Source organism: Notamacropus eugenii, chromosome 5 (assembly GCF_028372415.1).
Source record: "Notamacropus eugenii isolate mMacEug1 chromosome 5, mMacEug1.pri_v2, whole genome shotgun sequence".
NCBI classification, from domain to species: Eukaryota; Metazoa; Chordata; class Mammalia; order Diprotodontia; family Macropodidae; genus Notamacropus; species Notamacropus eugenii.
The window spans coordinates 311792124-311813861 of record NC_092876.1 but is presented as its reverse complement, the minus strand read 5'-3'; the positions used below and the strand labels follow the sequence as shown (position 1 = coordinate 311813861).

General features: G+C 36.3%; 1 protein-coding gene across 17 annotated transcripts in view; it reads left to right on the top strand.

The window, feature by feature from the left end:
• The window catches only part of CLASP1 (cytoplasmic linker associated protein 1), a 338497-nt gene that overhangs the window by 297676 nt on the left and 19083 nt on the right, over positions 1-21738 (top strand). For all 17 annotated transcript variants that reach the window (XM_072613409.1, XM_072613408.1, XM_072613396.1 and 14 more), the window contains 4 exons: positions 10440-10590; positions 11440-11686; positions 13882-14072; positions 15671-15799. In XM_072613409.1, coding sequence (XP_072469510.1) covers positions 10440-10590; positions 11440-11686; positions 13882-14072; positions 15671-15799 — 718 coding nt within the window. The remainder of the gene's footprint in view (positions 1-10439; positions 10591-11439; positions 11687-13881; positions 14073-15670; positions 15800-21738) is intronic.

Genomic DNA, 21738 nt, shown 5'->3' with positions numbered 1-21738 from the left:
TATCTTTGGAAGATATTGTCTCTATCAAGGAATAGCGGAGAGAGCACTAACCCAGGAGGTAGGAAGATCCGAGGTCACGTACTGCTTTAGCCACGCAATGAGCACTATGATGCCGGCAAATCATTTCATCTTTGTGGGCTTCAGATTCCTCACCTACAGAATGAGATTGTAGGACTTGATTGCCTCGAAGATCTCTTCTAATTTTAGAATCTGTGATCTTATAAACCAGAACTTATAGTCCCTATGTACTTGTTTTCTAGGATCCATTCCAAAACAAATTTGAGATGAAAAAAATGGAGTAATCAACGAAGAAAAATTATGATTGATTCAAGTATACTGGTTTATGTGTGAAATGTGTTGCTGTGCCAATAAGATCTTTTATGAAGCAACTGAAATATAAATCTGCTAGGTTCACACTTTCTACATGGGTTTGCAGCAACTGGGAACTCCATAACAACTAGTCAAAAAAGCTATATTTTGAGAGGAGAGATGACAGGGCTTATTGTCAGTTTTGACTTTAAAAAAATTTCTTATTTTTTAAAAGAAGGCAACCATTTTTCTTTCTCATTTGATCCATTGTTAAATAGTAATGGCTTCAACTGTAATTTTAAAAAAATTCTTAAAATAGTAATATGCTTACAAAGCTGTTATTGTCACTCAGGTCTCTTTGGATCACGAACTCTCCTATTAACATTTTGGACCAAAAAAATTTATTTTGCTGTCTCAGAAAACGATTCTGAAATCTTATGCACAGATTTTTTGCTGTGATTCTTTTAATCAGAAATATGCCCCTTTATTAGATTTAATAAAGTTAGAAGTTGTTTCCCGAAACTCATTCTGCCTTTAAGTTAGTGATTTAAACTATTATAACCAAAACAAATGGAATTGTCAGAATTTGCCGTGAGCCCGTTACAGGCTCAGCTAGCACTTTCATATGCTGGCATCCCTAATTAAGATTTAATTCATCATCTTCCACAACAGCCACAGAACTGTTACTCACTGTTCTTCTCAGTCAGGTGGTTATAAATACCTCTGTCTGAAAGTGGCTTCTCAAATGTTACACTTACCATTTGCCACCACTTCATAATCCGGTTAGTGGATAATATCTGGGCTTCTTTGTTGCTTCTCTGATTCCTCCTGGCTACCCATTTTTTATTCCTTTTCATTATCTAATAGTACCTTCTTCAGATGTTCTACAATGAATTAAAAGAGCCAGAGCTCAGACCAGGTAAAAGTTGTGGTAGAAGCTTATCAACCTTGAACTCATAAATTGGAAATTTGCCTGTACACATTTTTTTCCTGTTAGTTAAATCTTGATGGTTCCAGAATGATATCACTTCATTTCACTTCTTTTGATGTTTGGAACAAAAGCCCCAGAAAGATAACAGTTAAAATACCAGTCTTCTCTAAATACTACCAAGAACAAGTCTACTTTGTGAATGTTCTCACAAAGAAATTCTACCGATGACATCAAGTTTCCAGTTAGTGATAGATTAGGAACTAATGTCAGAAGAACATTTTTGCAGCATCTCATTTTAAGAAGAAATTTATTTGTACACTTTGTCTTTTTTTTTAAATGTGACCTTAGCAGCAGCCAAGTTGTAGGTTTCGATTTTGACTCAATGTGAGAAATAACTTTTTATCAACTGGAATTATAACATATATCACACAAGGTAGGGAGTTCCTCATCATTAGAGGACAAGTCTGCATACCTATCAGATAAATCATAAAAAGGTTTTTTTTATGGCAAGTGAGAGATTGTAAGTTTCTGAGTACTGAGGGTCATTTCCTAAAAAATGAGATGTGAGATATATGACTTCTAACCTTGATTGCTTTATCTCCTATGGATTTCATAATGCCAAGATTATTTTAGTGATTTTTATTAAACATGCCATCTTCTATAGATTTTTAACTTTTATTCTAATTATTGCATGTTATTATTAGTAGATCTTTTAGAGTCAGAGTAGAGTTAAACCTATTATATTGGGCTAGATTTTCTAGAAGTTCAGAAATTCTACTTTGTCTTTTCAGTAATCAAGTTGAGAGTTCTGAGATCATAATTAATTAGTCTCACTTGGGATTTTAGAATACCACTACTTGGATAATTATTTTGTTTCACCAAGAATTTTCTAACAGTGATTCACATTTCACTATATCTAACATGAGTTTATTCTGTGAAATAGGTTTTTAAGAGATCTCAGAAACCATCCAAAGGGAACCCGTTCCTCTAAAACCAAACTAACTGGAAACATGAAAGAGGGCATCCATAAGCAGTGCCTACTTTTTACTCTATCCTTTTGGGATTCTTAAGGCATAGCGAGCTACAACATTTTGTCCTATTTACTGTATAACCTGCAATTACTTTTTTACCGCTAGATGGTGCTCCTATATTATGAGAAGAATTATTACCTGAATTTCCTGAGACTGTTCACTGAAACAAAATGAGCAAAATCCAGGAAGTTCAGTGAAATGCTGGGTGGTGAAGGTGGGACTTGCCTATAGATTTAGCCCTCCCCTCACATATGGACATTTAAGGCCTGTGAAGCCTCAGAAATTATCCTTTCCTTATTCTGAGTTTTGAACAAATTCTAGGACAGTAAATATTTTTTTTTAGCTGATTTTCCTGCTGAGTAAGAATGTCCTTCTTTGAAATATTGGAAAGAAGCATTCATGGCATAGAAAAAAAGAACATCTTTAAATGTTTTCTTTTTATATGATGAATTTTTTTATGAAGCACTCTTAGGAGATAATAATAATATGAACCTGCTCAGAGCTCAAGTAGATAAAACATAATTAACTGCATTGTTGATTTTTTTGAAGGGAAAATATATCTGGATAGTTGAAATGAGACAAGTACTTCTGTAATAGTTATAAATGGACTGAGAGGTAATAAACAGCCTCCTTTACATCTTAAACTTCAGAGGAGTAGGAGGCTGATGGCTTTGATATGATCATGGGCTCATTCTTTATACCTATTGTTGTTTTAAAATAAAAGTTACCTAGTTTCCTTCAGTCTCTGCCTTCCTTTCACAACCTCCCCATTTCAAACAACAAGAACACAAGAAGTAAAACTGGAGTAGAAATTGGGTACCTGGAATCCACTAGGGATCTACTGGTGGATGAGATGCTTTCTTGGCTTTCCAGGAAGCCAGACTGAGAAATTGCCAGAGAGTACATTGGAACTCTTCTACTGAATGAACCACAGAATTTGATATAAATAATCTTGGACTATACAAGAGGAGTTGAATTATTCAAAATACTAAAACAACCTCATTGTAGTATGTGTGTGGTCTTTCTTACAGTTTCATGGTCTAAGACCTGAGACAGATGCCTATTTATCTATGAACATATCCCAGGGAGAACACTGGCCAGTGTATTGTAAAAGAAGTATAGTACATGTGTATTTTCCCTAACTGAACTATTTTTATTATATAATATTTGGAAGAAAGCTTCTTTTATTACTGCTTATCAAGTCCTTTGCTTTCTGATAAGAATGAACTGGGAACAGGTCTGACTGTTCGATAGTTATATTGATTTAAAAGTTAATGTCCCCTGTAATTTTGGTGGTTACCCACAGACATGGTGAACTTTACCTCTGTATATGATTGTCAATCCAGGTTAATAGCCAATTCCTCCTTTTTAAAAGTTTCTTCCCCAAGATCCATTATCTTCAAACAACTTTATCACTCATTCCTTTTAATTTATTTGAATACAAGTATTCTGCCAATATCAGGCTCTGTATTCAGAGATCTTTGGGGAGATTTCTTACTTTAGTTCTCTAAGCCTGGATAGTGTTTTAATAGATAGGAAAAATTTGTTAAGCTGATTGTTAAAGTGAAGAAATTATTTATAATTCTATAGAGATAAGGACCATGAAGAGCATCGCATGTAGCATAACCTTATCAAGACATTACCAGAAGCTCCTGGAAGCTGTGACTCCTGTATATTCTTCTCTTTGCCTAGGATTCAAGAAAGAGCTCTTTCGTTTTCTTGTACCTTTTTATCCCACCTTAGAAAACAGGACTCATAGGTGCCATCCTCTGTAATCATAATTATAGCAGTGCCATCAAACCCAGAAAACAAGCGTGAGCTCCTAGGAACAAAGGTGATTCCCATGATATAAATTTGTATACAGATCTGCCCTTCTGGATATGAGCATGTCATAAACTTCTCATGTCTCTTTTCCCACCTGTCAGAGCACAATCAAGAATAATATGATATTAGTGATTAGGGCACTGGACTTGGAGTCAGAGAGACCTGGTTCAAATCCCATTTCAGATACTAATTTTGTGATGCCGAGCAAATCAGTTTACTTTTCTGTGCCTCAGTTTCCTCATCTGTAAAAGGAGGGTATTGGCTTTGAGGGCCTCTAGAGTGCCTCCTAAATGTACGATGCTGTGATTTCTCATGAATCATCAGAAAGGATAACCCAGGATCACTCCCAGATTCAGCTCCCATTGAATTTGTGTCTTACAGATGAACATTTTTCTGCATTTTTAGGGACTCTGTGTACTCCATCAATTTTGTTTCCAGTTTTGAGTTGTTTAGGGCTAAGAAACTGTTTCTGTTGTTCCCCAATTCCTCCATAGCTAACTTAGGATTCATTTCATAGAGGATTATAATATTACTCATGCCTTTTCATAAAAGATCCAAAGCTGAGAACCTGTGGGATAGACCTGATGTAAGTCCAAGCTCTTACCATCTCAAAAGTCAGCTTCTGTTATACTTGAGTGCTAGTATATAATCTTCAGTTTTATAAGATTTACAGGAAACCCACCTATTTTTAAAAACTGTAAATTAAATCCTCTTCATATGTTTTTTGCTTCTTCCTTAAAGTAATTGATGAGCTGTTTATAAACTGTAATCCTTATTTGAAAATTTCTCAAGTGTCTACGTGCATAATTGAGATCTCTCATAATTTACAAAAACAAACATAAGACATATATACCCATGGGTGGGATGGGAAAGAATAATGTTTGTCTGTTTCAGGGGTGGACTGAAAAGGGGAATTTGTGTTTGATTTCTTTATGGTGTTATAAGATACTCCATGAAGTAGCCTGTCTAATTTTGTTTTTATTAATTTTTATATAACTTTATCCAGGAAGCACGAAACTTGAAACCACTCAGATTATAGTTTCTCTTCCCCTTCCCCTTCCTATCCCTATTCTGTTTCTCTGTTTTTTCTCTCTGATTTTCCTCTTCTGACCACTGCAGTCGGTTCTGGGGTTGGAGTGCCGATGGGCTGTCGAAGCACCCACCTCCCCTTTCTCAGCCTAACTCCATCCCCACAGCTCCTTCCCACAAGACTTTCAGGCGCTCTTACTCTCCCAGGTAACAAGCTACCTGTTAAAACTTGTCTGTGGTGTCACAATATTATTGCATTTCTAAAGTCAGCTTATTTCTTTCTATAAAAGTTGATCAAGTGCTTCAAAGGGGGCCTTTGCCTCCACACCTAATAGTTGGAGTGGATAAGGTATGTGGAGAGCTAGTACTGTTATCAGTGAAATACCTTGCTATTTTGTTAGCGAGAAATACTGAAAGCATTTTTTACTCTTGCATTTGCACACATTATCCAAAATACAGTAATGAGTACTAGCCCTAAAAGTACTCAAGCTTGTTAGTTGACACAAGGTTTAGAGGAAGAGGGACAGTGTGTCATGTTTTTTAGTTTTTTTCTGATACAGGTTTTTACCTCCTCAAAAATGAATATGATATTCTCCTTTAGAGATTAAATATATGTCATTGCTTCTTTTTGACCTATGCAGAGACATCAGTAATAATTAACTAATGATTATATGGATTATCATTTCATAATCTGCTGATCTTTCGTATCACATTACAGTGATAGATTCTACAGATGTAAGGAAAATTCAAGAGCAGCAGTTCATAATTCATTGAATTGTACCAGAGATATCTTGTCTCCCAGAGTAAAAAACTGCCAATAACCTCAGTAAACCTATGCACTTGTTGTAAAATTGATACTATATATACACTATTTGGAATTTTCCTGTGCTGGAAGTAAAGAAATATGAACCAGAAATGTACTGTGGTACATAGGAGCAGAATACATAAAGCATCGCAAGATTCTTTTATTTTGACAGTGTGATAGAGACATAACAGAACTGAGAATCCATTTACAGGCATCTCTTAATCATACCCAGAGAGAAGAATAGTAACTTAATCATTCAAAATTCCAGGGAATCCAACCAACCATCAATGTAGCCAGTGTTTGATTTTGAAATGCACCTTAGGCAGTTGTATCATCTTGATATCCACAAAATGGACAAGACCATACATTACTCAAATATCAGCTATGTATGTGTATATATGAGCTTGTGTACAAACACAGACAAACACATGTACTTTAATAGCACTTGTCTTTTGAGTATCCAATGAATTTTCAAAGTAATTAAAATTTTACAATCAACCTCATTAGCATTGGATCTGGAATCTAACCTAAGTTTACTTACTTTGCTATTTAGTAGACTGTGTGACCTTAGGCAAATAATTTCTTCTTTAGGCCTCAGTTTTCTTATCTGATTGAATGTAGAGGCCCACTGCAGCACTTTCTAGCTCTAAATCCTATGATCCTGTACCTATTTCTAAGTATAGCAGTGTCACAAATTAGGAGTAACGGGCAAACCAGACCCAGTTGTTCTGTTTGTAGGCAGTTGTCTCTGTCCTTCTTTAAGGTCAGAACACTGCCTCTGCATTTTAAAATTTGATTTCGCACTTGCTAATGCTATTTTTATAGAATGGCTCATTCTGTTTATTAGAATAGCCTAAGTAGGAGCATTTCAAATTGTGACTGATTGACATTTTATCTTATCATTATCTTTATTCACGAAGCAGGGGAAACTGATGGTTTGTGCCCCCTGCAGCCAGTTTCTGAATTTGGACTCCCAGAGACCATCCTTTGCTTCTACTCCCAATTCTCTATACCCCAAATTTTGTGAAAATAGGGTACTATTGTGTATGCATAGGCTTGATAATCAGTTTCTTTGATGAGCATTCACTCCGTAAGCCTAATTCAGTATTAAATGTAATATCTGTATTTTTATTTGTAAGGCTGCTTACCTCTGGTCTGGCCACTTTCAGGTAATAATAGTTCTTGCAATACCCATATTAGGAGGTTGTTTTGAGGAAAGCACTTTGTAAACTGTAGGTTTCTACAAAAATATAATTTAATACGAAGCACATATTCTGAATGAAATGAAATGCTCACAAATCATTGTTTCCCTTGTGCAAATATTAACCTGTTGGGTAATATGAAACCTCAGAACAAGACTGAAATTGAGTAGTGCAGAAGATATGAGGGCGCAGTAGAATAAGTAGATATTTTAACGCACTCCAGGCAGTTAGATGGTACAGTAGACTTGAAGTCAGAAAGACTTCAGTGAGTTCAAATCCTTCCTCATACACTTTTATAGCCATGTGACTTTGGGCAGGTCACTTCACCTTTCTCTGTACCAGTTGAATTCTATGGTCTCCAAGGTCCCTTCCAGCATAAGTTGATGATCTTCACTTGTCCTTCCTGTCCCTTAGTTAACGTTTAGCATTGCATAGGCCCACCACATAATGTCATTGATATGGTAATAGTATAATTTAAAAGTTTGACAAGCAAGTGAGGAGTCAAGCCAAGAAGTATAGAAATAACAATTAAAGCACATTGCCTGTTGACACTGATAAGAAAGTCTTTAGTAATTTGTTAACTTGTATTAAAAAAACAAAACAACCCTCATATCACTGGTACCTTAGAATCTTAAAACTACTACAAGCATTGGTTTTGTTTAAACCTTATTGCCATAGAATTTCCTTTATTGTGTGCAGAGTGCTCTAAATTCAAATTCTTAATTGGTTGATTAATCAAAAATAAGAACAAGAAATCCCCAAACAGCAAAATCACTGTAGTAAATTTTTCTGTTTCAGAAACTCTAATGACAATTGTAGTAGTATATGCTGTGCAACCTGAAATGAACTATTTCAAAAAAGTTGAATTGTCCAAAGGCTAGTGTATTTTTTGAAGCAACATATGAAAAATAATATTGTGACATCCTTTTAAAGCTGAATATCTCTACAACCTCCTCTTGTTCATCCTGTCACTGTTTTATGCATGGGCCACTTTATTATTTTTGGTTGTCGTGATTAGCAGTCTTTTTTAAGGCATTTTTTTCCCATCTTGTGTATATTTTTGTTTATCATCCAGTCTTTATACATAAACACAAATGTACTGGCCAGATGTATAAATGCCTTTCTTTTCAAGTAAGTAAACCTTTTTTAGAAGGGAGAAAAAGCCCACTTTTTTGAAGACCTCTGTCTTTTAAATTGCTACATAGCAAGATAGCCTTGTGAACTTAGAAGGGGCTGAAATCTTGAACTTCATTCAAGTTCTGTGTTATACCTCCTATCAATGAATGCATTGGATTTCAGCTGCAAATGTGTTCGAGTACAGGTTTCTTTTTCTTTGATGTCAAAGCCAACCTTTTGACTAAGTGTCTAAGTTGGCAGATGTTTTTGTGAGCTCTCCACAGTTTGTGCTTTCTTTTCCATGGATGAAAAATGATTAATAACTGCCCTTACCACAGGATATTTAGACTTTTTCACCAACTGTTCTGCCACCATTTTTGTGATCTTAGATGAAGGATTCTATTTTCAGCCACCTCCGAATGTGTACCCTCATCTTTGAATAAGAACCTGATTCTCACAAAACCTTATCTGTAAGCCTGAGCACTTGGAATCCTGGCCATGCTTAGTGAGTGAAGCTTATCCATAGTCTGCCTTGACACTCTTTGCAAACTCTAAAAAAAAGTTAGGGGAGGAACAAAAAGCAAAATCCTTTCAGAGTTGTGTAAATCATTACACTTTCTAAGACTGGACAGAGTTGACTGTGCTCTTCAAGGAAGCTGATTTTTTCCTAAAACACTGCAACACAGATACATTCTTTTTTCACTCGTTTGTTTCCTTACATTTCAGATAGCCTTTGCAAAATTCAGGTATAGCTTTGCTCTGATCTTTAATAGCATCAGTATTTACTGGCATATAATTAGATATATTGTAGACATAACCTGACCTCTTCCATCATATCAGAAGATCTTTTTGCAAGTTTTAATGCTCAAGAGGATGGCGTCTCCTCCTTTTTCATTGTTTTCCTAAAATTCATAAAGTTTAATTCATGAAGTATTCCCAAAGTCTCCTAGGGGACACTTGATGGCTTGGTTTTGTTTTGTTTTATCCTAGCTGATTCATCTATCCATTACGTTTGATATTCTGTGTTAGGAAAGTGACTCTTTCTTTGGAACTCTCTTGCAATCTTTTGTCTTCTTTTCATAAATTGTTAGGCTGTTAGGCCATGCTTTGAGAAGCCCCAAAGCCCTTCCTTCTTTTTCTTTTCTCTGTCTTTTGTAGTTTTCTTTTAAAAGTCTGAAAAGAAAGCACTTGACGTGTAAGAAATTATTTATGTTTTGAAGTTCTTTCAAGAGTCTAAGAAGATTTAAAACTTTGAGTTTATTTGCCCTACTTTGATGCCACGTGCTTAAATTTTTTGTTTGTGGGGAGGGGGAGGGTTTAGATTGATCAAGGCTATCAGATTTCAGTTTTCTTTCTCTTCTAGTTCTTTTCTGTAGCATCTTTGCTTGGAAGCTTTACACATTATGTATCTACATCTCTTTTAAGGCTACAAACTAAAACCTAAAACCTTTCAGAATTGCCTGAAAGTTCTCAGTTAAGTTCAGGTAGGCTGCATGAGAATTAAATTTCTCGATCGTTAGGATGGATCTGACTTTGAATCATCAGATTTTTAAATTTTATGATTTTCTGCTACTAGTAACGATAACCTTTCACTTTTTCTAACCCATTCTTATTGTTTTCTGTGTAATTTATGAGAAAACTGCCTTTATTTTGAGGTGACCATTCTTCTTGATTTAAGTTTGTACATTTGAGACCAGTAACACCAAAAAAGTTGTGCTGCTGTGTAATTTATGAGAAAACTGCCTTTATTTTGAGGTGACCATTCTTCTTGATTTAAGTTTGTACATTTGAGACCAGTAACACCAAAAAAGTTTTTTTCACCTTTTGAGGTATGAAAGCAAACTTTTCACTTTTCATTAACTCTGTACATTAAGTCACCAGTTGTCACTATTTTGAGTTCTCACATTCATGTAGTTCTTGATGTTTCTCACTGATTATTAGAGTACTCATGTTTATGGGTTCAAATTTTGTAATGAGAAGACATTTTCTGAGAGAAAGAAAGAAAAGTAGCTTCCAATTAGTGGGGTCTTTAAAAAGATAGCTGCCAAGATAATCTATTTCATTGCAAGTCATTATTAGAAACAAAATTCTAAATGTGTACCCCACTCTGTAAATTAGTGGTGCTACCAATTCAAAACAAAACCTTAATGCCCATGCCCCATTTTAAAATCTGTCATGCCTTTGATCTTTAGCATGCTGGACTATGACACAGAGAACTTGAACTCAGATGAAATCTACAGCTCTCTGCGTGGAGTAACAGAAGCCATAGAAAAGTTTAGTTTCCGGAGCCAGGAGGATCTGAATGAGCCTATTAAGCGGGATGGCAAAAAAGATTGTGATATTGTAAGTATTCCCAGATTATTATTTCAAAAGATCTATCCATCTGCATTTTTGAGTATGGACTGCTATCCTTACCACTTTTATACTGTCCTGTTCTACATAGTTGGAGTACTTTTCCTTAAAGAATCTTATCTCAGCACATGTTTCATAGCCATATGAAATAAGGAGTCATTCTCAACCACCACCTTGATGGGGAATTGCTGGATGCAGGATTTTATTTATGTTTTCTCCTACAGTGACAGGAAAGAATGTAGTTCAGGAGAGGGAGAGTAGTAGGTTTGAAATCAGAGAATCCTGGTTCAAATCCCAGGTCTGCCACCAATGTCACCTTGGTCAAGACACATGAGCTCTTTTGACCTCAGTTCCTTTACCTGAAGATGGTTGGAATAGATAATCTCTTGGGTCATGTCCAGTTCTAAATCTGTGATGCTGTAAATTCATTCATTCTGAAAGTTTCAGCCATTTATTCACTTTATCTTTCTGATAGTGTTCTCTTAATCAATCATAGAAAATACTAATTTCCTGCATATATCCTCCTATGCTGTAACACAGAATTCCACAGTGTATATTTCAGTAGTGACCAGTCTTCTTGACAAAGGCTATCTGTTATTCTTTCAAAACCAATTTTTTCAATAAAGAGAAATTATTATTCACTGTGAATAAAGCTAATTTCATATGTATATGAGTTATCATCTTATCATCAATGCTTATAAATTTAGGCTCTTATAATCAAAGTCCTAGTCAGAGGTCTTTGGCCTTCTCCATTTCCTTAGGAAAAACCAGCGAAAGAAAAAGAAATCTTAAAATTTTATTGATTAGAGTCAACAGGGTGCTGTCTCCTAATTGTTTCAGGTTTCACGAGATGGTGGGATAGCTTCACCTGCCACTGATCTGCGAGGAGGAAGTGATGTGGTAGAAGGAGGAAGGACAGCTCTCGATAACAAAACCTCACTCCTCAATACCCAGCCTCCACGAGCCTTCACGGGGCCCCGAGCTCGTGACTACAATCCCTATCCTTACTCTGATACGATCAACACCTACGACAAGACAGCTTTGAAAGAAGCCGTATTTGATGATGACATGGATCAACTTCGTGATGGTTAGTCTTCTTCTTGAATCTCAACCCATTCTCATCAAACAGTTGTCTTTGCTTTATCTTCTGTGGACCAAGCTGTGGCTATACTGATCAAATTTCATATTCAGGGTAGAATTTTAGCTTTTATGCTCTGAACTCATCTTTTCATTCCTTTATATGAACTTGAACTTTCTTAGTTTAGTAGGCAACTGGGAATAGCATTCCTAAAGCACTACGTACTAACCTATTCTACTATGTTATTACAACAGTGTTTTAAAGAGGGCTTTTTCGTTCTTTCATTTATACAGCCCTTGTATAGTATGACTTCTACCTTAGGTACAATTACAAATAGTATTAGACGGAAGCCTCATTTTATCTTGTGTCAAATGTCCGTTAGAGCTCAAGACATTAGTATACTATTCTGTGGGAATATTCCTGCATGAAACCTGATCATTTATTCCTTCACCTGTTGGTTGATTAGGTCATTGAGGCAGTCTGATATGCTGACAATGCCTTGAATATAGTGAATGCTTAGTAAATGCTAGCTGAGTTAGGTTTATTGACTATTGACAGCAATGAAAATACAATTATATTTACTGTTTTCTACTCAGAGGTTTTTTTGAAAGACAAAACAATCTTTAAGTCTAAGACCAGCCCCCATCCCCCAAATGACAACAATCATCAAATCAGTGAACTGTTTAATAAACTTTAGGAACAGTATTTTGAGGGAATTGGACTTGTGATTTCATTGGCATTGGGAACTTCCAGGGAAGAAATTCCTTCTACAATTGCAGATCAACACCTGCTCTGCCACAGATTCTGAGAGGTACTGTGTCCTCTGAGAGAGAGTTGGCCTCAGAGTCAGAAAAATCTAGGTTCAAGTCCCACCTGATACATATTAGCTTTGTGACCCCAAGCTAACTGATCATTTCCCTAGGTTATTCTGTAATGCAATTTCTATTATAAAATGGGAAGGCTTCTTTTTAATTAATTTTATATAGGATAGGTTAAACCTCTTAATGCCATACATAACTTTCAGTATATACTTTGGTTTATTTTTATTAAGCTTTTCATTGTTGTTATTGTGATGATAGCTAACATTTAAGGTTTGCAAAGTGGTTTACATGTATTATCTCATTTGATTATTAGGAGAGCCTTTTGTAGTGAGAAGAGATGGACTATGAGCTTCTTATCGGTTGCATGATCTGATGTATATCATTAGCCAAAATGTCACCCTGCACGTAGCCACTTTCCTTTGGTCAGTAATATGGAAAATGTTGGATGGAAAAATGTTGATTATTTTTTTCTGTTAATACAGAACTTGATCAGTGAATCAAGACCACTCAGTATGGCTGCCTTCATTGGTCACCACCTCTGATTGTTCAGGTCATCAGGCATGGTGCTAGCTGTGAACTTTTCCTTTGGAATAAGCCGTATCTTAATTTTGTTCCAGTAGTTATTCTTGGAAGGAAGGCTGAGATTCTAGGAAAGAAAAAGTACAAGTGATTTACTTTTTAAAAATTTCTGTACATGGTTATACTCCAGTGACAGGAGTTATGCCTATGAAGCTAGGTGTCTGCGGTATTTAATTTTTCATTTGAAACCTACTTGTAATTCACTCAGAGAACAGGGGGCTTCTCTGGTGAACCATCCTATTCATTCATAGTAAACTTAGAGTGTTTCAGTCTGATAAGCTCCCTATCTTCATGAGAACAGTAGTACTCAGTAAGTAAGCTGAAAGTTGACATTGTTCTGAAATTCCAACTCCTCCCATTTAACCTTTCAGAGTAAAGTTCCTGTGTGACTTATCAGAGTTGTGGCTGTGTGGGAGGGAAGTGGTTATTTAAATATTGATTTGCTACTTCTAGGCCTTTACCCCACAACTGGAAGAAATAATACGCTTTCCAATATTAACCTCAAGGTTGCTCCAATTTTACTAGAACCTAAAATGCTCATTCAGTTATGGTCAGATTTATTCCTGAGAAAATTGGTTTTAGGGAAACATTAGTGTCTATTTTCTTGTCTTTGTGATGAATTTTAGAGATGTTACAGAATGACCTGTGGATCTTGATGAGTGAATCAAAGCCACACAATATGGCAGACACCATCAGTCACCTCCATTTGTTCAGACCCCAAATAGGGCAGGGCAGCAGGCAAAATATTCTCTGGTTGGACTTTTCTCTGTGGGATAACCTCTTATTTTCATTTCTCTCCCACAGTACCTATTGACCACTCTGATTTGGTAGCTGATCTCCTGAAAGAATTATCCAATCACAATGAACGGGTGGAAGAAAGGAAAGGGGCCTTATTAGAATTACTCAAGATCACCCGAGAAGATAACCTAGGAGTTTGGGAAGAACACTTCAAAACAATTTTACTCTTGCTGCTGGAAACACTTGGAGATAAAGATGTGAGAAATTTAACTTTGGGCTTTAATTTTTTATTTTTTTGGCAGCACAATCATTGTCTAGTTTTCTTTGGATTTGGCTTTGTTATTTTTGTGCTTCCTGTACTTTCTTAGTTTTTTGATGGAAACCTTTTTTAATGAATCTTGATGTCAGGATAGAATTAAAACTACTTCCTGTGCTTTATTATAGGAAAGTTTTACTGTAAGAGGTTGTAGGGGTGCTATTTTTACTTTATGAGACTTGTGTCATAAATTCCGCAGTGCTGTGCATAGTTGATGAAAATTTGGTTTGGCATTCAGTTATATCATAAAATGGAATAGCTTCTTTTAAACTCTGTCTACATAGGACAGATCAAATTCAGGTCAATTTTATTTCCTTTTAGTTTTATGTTAACATTTTACTTTTGTATGACAGAAGACATGTAGACAATAGATAATGCATTTCATTTAAAATAGCATTCTGAGAACTGCTTTTCATCATATGCCCTCATTCTTATACCCAAATATGTTAATTATGTTCTTTTTCAATTCCTTTGTCAGTTTAATTGCTACAAATTATAAAAAACTAAAAGTTAAGCAGTCATGTAAATGAATATTGAAAGTCAGCTGAATTCTCTCCCAAAAGTTAAAAAATTTACTACCGTGAGTAGAGTTTGTGTAGATTCTAAGAATCAAAAATCAAATAAAAGACAAGGGACAGGGAAAATTCCTAGAAAATTAAATATAAAACTAAGATATAAAAATTGAGAATAAGTGAATGACAGTTGATCATAGATTTTATATCATTAGGAGTACAATAGTATTTGAGTATGTAGTAATCAAGGACTTAAAAATGTTAATAGATTCTGCCTTATTAGTTTGATTTAGAGGGATGTAGGAATAGAAAGAAGATAAAAGATATGTACAAACTTTTCTTTAGTCAAAATGCCATCTACTGTGGTCATTAGGCTTGGGATGCTGTTTTTAGTCAAAGATAAAATGATGTCATGTAGAGGACAAATAAATGTTGTGTTAGTGTGTGAATTGTACAGATGAATGGCAAAGAATCAGGATGTACCTTTTAGTACTGTTTTGTGTAAACTCCATCCTCTTTTGCTGAGATTAAGAGTCTTGTTTAGAATGGCTACCATCCAGAATTGGTGGATGGCCAGGGGGTAGGGGGTTGGGGGAAGGGGGTTGCTGAGAAGGGGGATGGTAAACTGAAGGAGCTTTACAAGCCTTTCCTCCAATGATCTCATCATTTACAGGGTCAGAAAGTAAGACTAGGCTTTGACTGTAATTATTGAGTCTAGAAGCATTTCAAGGAGAATTACTTAATGCAGAATGACAAATAGCCTATTTTTGTTTGTTTTAAGGCAAAACCTAGTGTTCTCTTCCATAATAGTGAAGGTATTCCAAGAGATGAAATGACTTGAAAGTTTGTTCCTCATCTGCTCTGTTTCCTTTACTGATTAAATATGTAAGCACATTTTGTAAATGTTAAGTTTTTACTGCCTCTCCTCTTGAATGAGTCAAACCTCAGTGGAAGTAGAAGCAACAGAGGGTGTTATTTAATAAAGCCAGTCATAGTTTAACACCTCTCCCTCCATCTTGTACCTCAGCATTCGATACGGGCATTGGCATTGCGAGTGTTACGGGAAATCTTGAGAAACCAGCCAGCAAGATTTAAAAACTATGCTGAACTGACAATCATGAAAACACTGGAGGCACATAAAGATTCCCACAAAGAGGTAAGCAGACTGTGCTTGACCCTGGGATTGAAGGCAAATAAATCCCCACTGACCAACAGGTGTCAAATGAAATCCTGAAAGTGATAGGGGATGAGAGGGAGGGAGAAAAAACTAAAACATGAATTTTAAAATTTAAATTTAAAACATCCTGACAAGATTTTTTTTGAAGTCAACTCTTCTTTTAATACAGGGCAGAAATCCCACTGGAATGCCATTAACTGGAAAGGTTCTGTGGCTAAGCCAAAAGGAATTTTAGGGGCACTGAATTTAATCCCAAATGTCTGGAACCTGTGCTGTTTTCTGTACAACATGGGGTACTGACCACCTTATTTCCTACAACAGGAACCCTTACATTTATATTAGTGGGCCATCACAGGGAAGAAAGAGGACCAGGCTTTTCACTTGGCTTCCTTCTATAAGCAATTTGCCTTTCAACAGAAAATGACCATGAGTCTCTGAGAGGAGGCAGCTTGCTCTGACCAGTCGCTTTTCTAACCTGAAGACTTCACTATGGGCTGTACCTCCTCCCTGTAGCTGATGAATATTTCAAGCGAACAAGTGTTTGTGCAAGATTTAGGAAGAGGGGTGTGCCTGTGTCTGTGTGGGTGTCTATGCACCTACATGTGTATGTCTTTGTGTACTGTGTGGGTAGGTGGTGTGCCTGTGTATGCGATGTGTGTATGAGATTACTGATTTAGAGCCGAAAGGGACCTAACATTTATTCCAACCTTCTAATTTTAAAGATGAGAAAACAGAAGCTCAGAGAATAAAAGAGCCCCAGTAGTCACTGGCAGAACCGGCATTCAAACTCAGATCTTTAGCCTGCATGTTCTGTACTCTTTTCACTGTGCCCAAGTCCCTGATTCTAAGCATAACACTGTTCACTAAGACAGATTTCATCTTAGTTTTGGAAACAGAAAGTACTAAAAAAAATCAAATCCTATTTTTCTAGATTTTTTTCAGTAACTTTAACAAGTTGAAATTACATGCTTGGGTGTGATCTTAGAACAGAGAATAAAGCCAATTACTCCATTAAGTCTTATTTATTACATTTCCTCAAACTGGTAAATATTATACTATAGTTAGGAGTTGGATTAATTGGACTTTGATTGGAGCAGCATAGCTTCAAGAAAAATCTGGATTTGAAAAAAAAGTCTCATTGTAGTTATTACTTGCTAGAAAACAGATCATTTGTCAGGCCATAGAATCGCCAGTAGCGTTATCTTGAGGTCAAGTACCTGTAATTTTCTACACCTAATATAGTACAGTGCTGGGTATATAATAGGTATATAATGTAATGTTAAGTAGAGGTTGTTTCAGAAGTCTTAGTGTAATTTAAAGATACTTTTAAAATACCAAAAGTAATATATTAAAAAACATTTTTTCATTTTTTTAACTTTTCGTTTTAGATTGGAGTGTAAATGTTTATACAGTCTTTGTCTTTCAGTTATCTTACTTGATTATGTGATATTAGTCCTTAAGTTTTTGTAACACTTTTTTACTTGCGTACATTCAGTACTCTTGATCTCATGCATTCGTCATCACCTGAAGAAATTCAGAAATGTCTACATTCATTTCACACATAGACAAGAAAACAGTTTGTCGTCTTTGTTTCAGTGCTAGCTGCAAAGTTGTGTTCAGTAACTAAGGAATACTGTGACTGATGCCTTGTTGGTTGTTTTATATGTGAATCTGTGGATGAGACTCAGCCTTTGGCAAGAGAGTGAGAGAGGTAAAGATGGGAATCTGGGCATGTTAGAAAGAAAAAATTCTTCACTTAGAGTTTCTGTATAACTTCCTTTGTGAGACCAGAATAATTGGGTAAAGCATTTTGAAATGTAATCCTTTTGAACTTGAGAGTTTGTTATGATAAAGTGGTTACAAGATAATGGCGGAAGGTAAAGGTAGCTATTTCTAGTCCAAGATCTGCTATCAGATACATTCCAAAGGAAATATTAATCTGTTTTTATTGCATAGGTATAATATGCCTGGCAGCAAATAAAACATAAGATTAAATTTCCCTTCTCTGTTAAAATAAGCATTTTTTGAGAGACAATGTGGAAAAGGATTTGAAAAGCCAGATTTGAGAATTATATTAAAATTTTGGTAAGATTCAGCATGGGCATATGAAAGTTTATTAGCTCACCTAACAAAACTATCTCACTAACCTATTCATCTCTTTTTAAAAATAAAAACTGCCAAATTTCAACAGCTTTACTTCAGTTTTTTTATATTTTAGGGTTTGACTAACAGCTTAAATGTTTTTGTCATCATATTTGGTGACATCTACACGTAATTTCTGGAGCACATTTTCCTTTTTATGATGAAATTTCAATAATTTGAACCCTAAAGTTTTCAAAATTGTATTGGAACTTAATATAAATTCACTTGCACTAAAGGAGGAGAAAGGGACTTATTGAGTAAATTAAGAGGAGAAATGGGATCAATAAGGGAGTTTTTCATTATTTTCAGACATCGTCAAGCACATTACTTAACTTCAGCTGTACCTTCATCATAGCAAGGCAATCCTTTTACACTTCCCTAGTTAACTCACTATCCCACTTACTAAAAGAGTTCTTCAAAACTTTTCCATCCCTCCTCAAACTTCCCATGGCTCCCTCTCCCCCACCCTTTCATCTGAGAACCTTACCTCTGTTTTCAGATAAAGAAATTAAAGTTATCTATAGTTACATAAAAAAAGTTCTAAATCACTATTGATTAGAGAAATTCAAATTAAAACATCTCTGAGTACCACCTCACTCCTAGCAGATTGGTTAATATGACAGAAAAGAAAAATTATAAATGTTGGAGATGTGGGTAAATTGGGACACTGATGCACTGTTGGTGGAGTTGTGAACTGATCCAACCACTCTGGAGAGCAATTTGGAACTATGCCCAAAGGGCTATAAAAATCTGCTTGCACTTTGATGCAGCAATACCACTGCTAGGTCTACATCCCAAAGATATCCAGAAAAAAAAGGGAAAAGGACCTATTTGTACAGAAGAAATATAGTAGCTCTTTTTGTGGTGGCTAAGAATTGGAAATCAAAGGGATGCCAATCAGTTGGGGAATGGCTAAACAAGCTATGGTATATGAATGTATTGGAATACTATTGTGCTATAAGAAATGGTGAGCAGGTTGATTTCAGAAAAACCTGAAAAGACTTACATGAACCTAACCTGAGAGAACTGAGCAAAATCAGGAGAACACTACACACAGTAACAGCAACATTGTGCAATAACCAACTGTGACTGACTTAGTTCTTAGCAATGCAGTGATCCAAGGCAGTTCCAAAAGACTCATATTGGAAAATGCTGTCCACATCCAAAGAAAGAACTCTTGAGTGCACATCAAGGCATACTGTTTTCACTTTTTTGGTGGTATTTTTGTGGCTTTTCCCTTTTGTTCTGTTTCTTCTTTCACAACATGACTAATGTGGAAGTATGTTTACATGATTGTGCATGTATAGCCTATATCAGATTGCTTGCCATCTCGGGGACAGGGAATGGAAGGGAGAATAATTTGAAACTCAAAATTTTATAAAAAGTGAATGTTGAAAACTCACTTTACATGTAATGAGAAAAAATAAAATACTTATTTATCAAAAAAAAAAAAAACAACCATTGCCTAATTTCACTGAAAAAAAATGAGGCCATTTGCTGAGAGCTCGCTGTTCTTCTCTTCTCATCTCATGTCATCCATATGCTTTCTGCCACTATCTCTACCTTCATCCCATCTCACATAATAAAGTGACTTCTTCTTGCCTACCCGTCTTGCCATCCCATCTTCTCCATTAAATTATCCCCTCTGTCATTCCCATTCCTTCCCTTATCTTCAGTCTCTCCCAGTTTAATTCTTAGCTAATGGCCTCAATTTTTTCATTGAACTATGAGGCAAAGTTCTCAGCTGAGCGGATGGGGGGAAAGGGACCTAAGGGAGATATGAAGTTTGTTGAAAAGGTTTTGAAAGAGCTTGCTTTGGCAATTGAGATATGAGTTAATTAAGGAAGTGTGAAAGGATTGTCACACTGCAATGAGGACCTAGTTGAGATTATGTAACATAAATTTGTAATAGACCTATTCAGTATGGTTTCATGGATCTCTCTAACTTTGTTTAGCAGCAAGCCAGTAAATAATGATAGTAATCCACAGCCGGGATTTGGAGTTCAAGATCGTTAAGATAACGAAGGAAAAGGATTGAGGAGAAGCAGACGTTAAAGAGTTGAACTGTTTCACTTTTACAGGTCAAGATGGAAAAGAGAGTAACGTGTAGACAGTGCGAGCAGGATGACCTGGGAAAAAAGCTAAGGGGTCAGGTTAGGAAAAACAAGGTTTGGAACTGCAAGACAGGTGACATAAAACAGCAACATATTGTGATCAGCCAAAGAAATTTTAGGAGTTCATAAACTGGTGTATTTGTCAGTAATAGAAAGATTAACAGTATGGCTGTGTAGCTGAGGGGACTGATATGAAGGCGTGATCGTGGTAAATAAGCAAGTTGAGGAGCAGGGAGATAAGGCTGCTTGAGGAGGGAGTATTAGTATGTATGGTGAAGTTACCTAGTATGAAGGCAGGGGTTGGACTGGAAAGTTGGGCACAAGAGTTTGAACCAGACACCAGACTCATTGAGGAGGAAAGGAGAATGTCCTGAAGATTGATAGACAATAGCTACTAGAATTTTGATTGGGCAGTAGATATGGCTCAAGTGAACCTCAAAGAGGAAAAGATTAATGAGTAATGTTGTTAGAGAGCCTGGAAGTGAAAATGGGGAGCAAGGAGTACTCCAGTTCCCCCACCTTGAGCAGTAATTGGAGGGTGGGAGGTGGGGAATGAATGAAAGTTTCAACCTGTTCTGGAAAGGGTGATCAGGAAGGTTCAGATCTGAAGGGATTCAGATCTTGGAGCCAGAAGGCAAAAAGGAGTGAGAAAGGAAAAGATTTACCCATGTGTTCTAGAGAGCACAGTGGAAAGGGTGAGTAGCTTTAGAATGCAGTATTGGGGGGGCAGGGGTAAGGGGATTGAGTTGAGGGGGATGGGAATTTCCTGACCATGTTATGCCCATGTAAAAAGAAGTGTTAGAAAAATGCTTAATTTCAGAAGAATAGATTCATACATATTTAAAATAGTTTTAAAACTTAGTATTGTCTTTTTAATTTATTCTGGAAATGTAGCAGAATAATATTTTCCAAGTTTTTGATGTCTTTCAGTAAAAATAGTTGCATAGTCACGTTTTCTTACTTTTTAATCTGTAGCTTTATTTATTAACAATTAACTTCACTGTATCCATGTCTGGGATTGTTGACACTATCTGCACTGAGTTCCCATGGAAAGGCCAGAGCTTTTTAAAAGGAACCTTTGAGAACCTTCTATCTAGCCCTCTCCTTTCATAGTTGAAGTAACTGAGCCTCAAAGAGATGACATTATTTGTTTCTCTCTGGTTTTCCTGTTTTCTTTGCTAGTCAGTGGTAGAACTGGAAGTCAAACCCCAGTCTCCTGTCTCACTTTCCACTATATGCTTGCTTCTCTGGTACAGTGATGAGCTGTGTTATCCTTAGGGGAAACTGTGCATCACCCTCTAAATCTACACCTAAGTAATTATATGTGTCAGCCTAAGGAAGTGAGCAACCTAGAGTGGTCCTCCATTGAAGCAGGCCACCAGAACATCCATCTCTTCATTTCCCATCTGACTTCACTCCTCTGGACTTCATTGTGTCCTGGCTCTGGGCTTCCCTCCCCACCCTGCTTCAGGGTGCTGGCTTTTCCTATTAGACAGTAAGCTCCTTGAAGGTAGGCACTGTATCCCCAGTGCTTAGCACAGTTCCTGACATATAGTAGGTGCTTCATAAATGTTTATTGGCTGACTGACTTCTCTACAGTCTTTGCATTGGCACAGCTGCTACAAGGGGATGCTAAAATTCAACATCTTTTATGACAGGTAT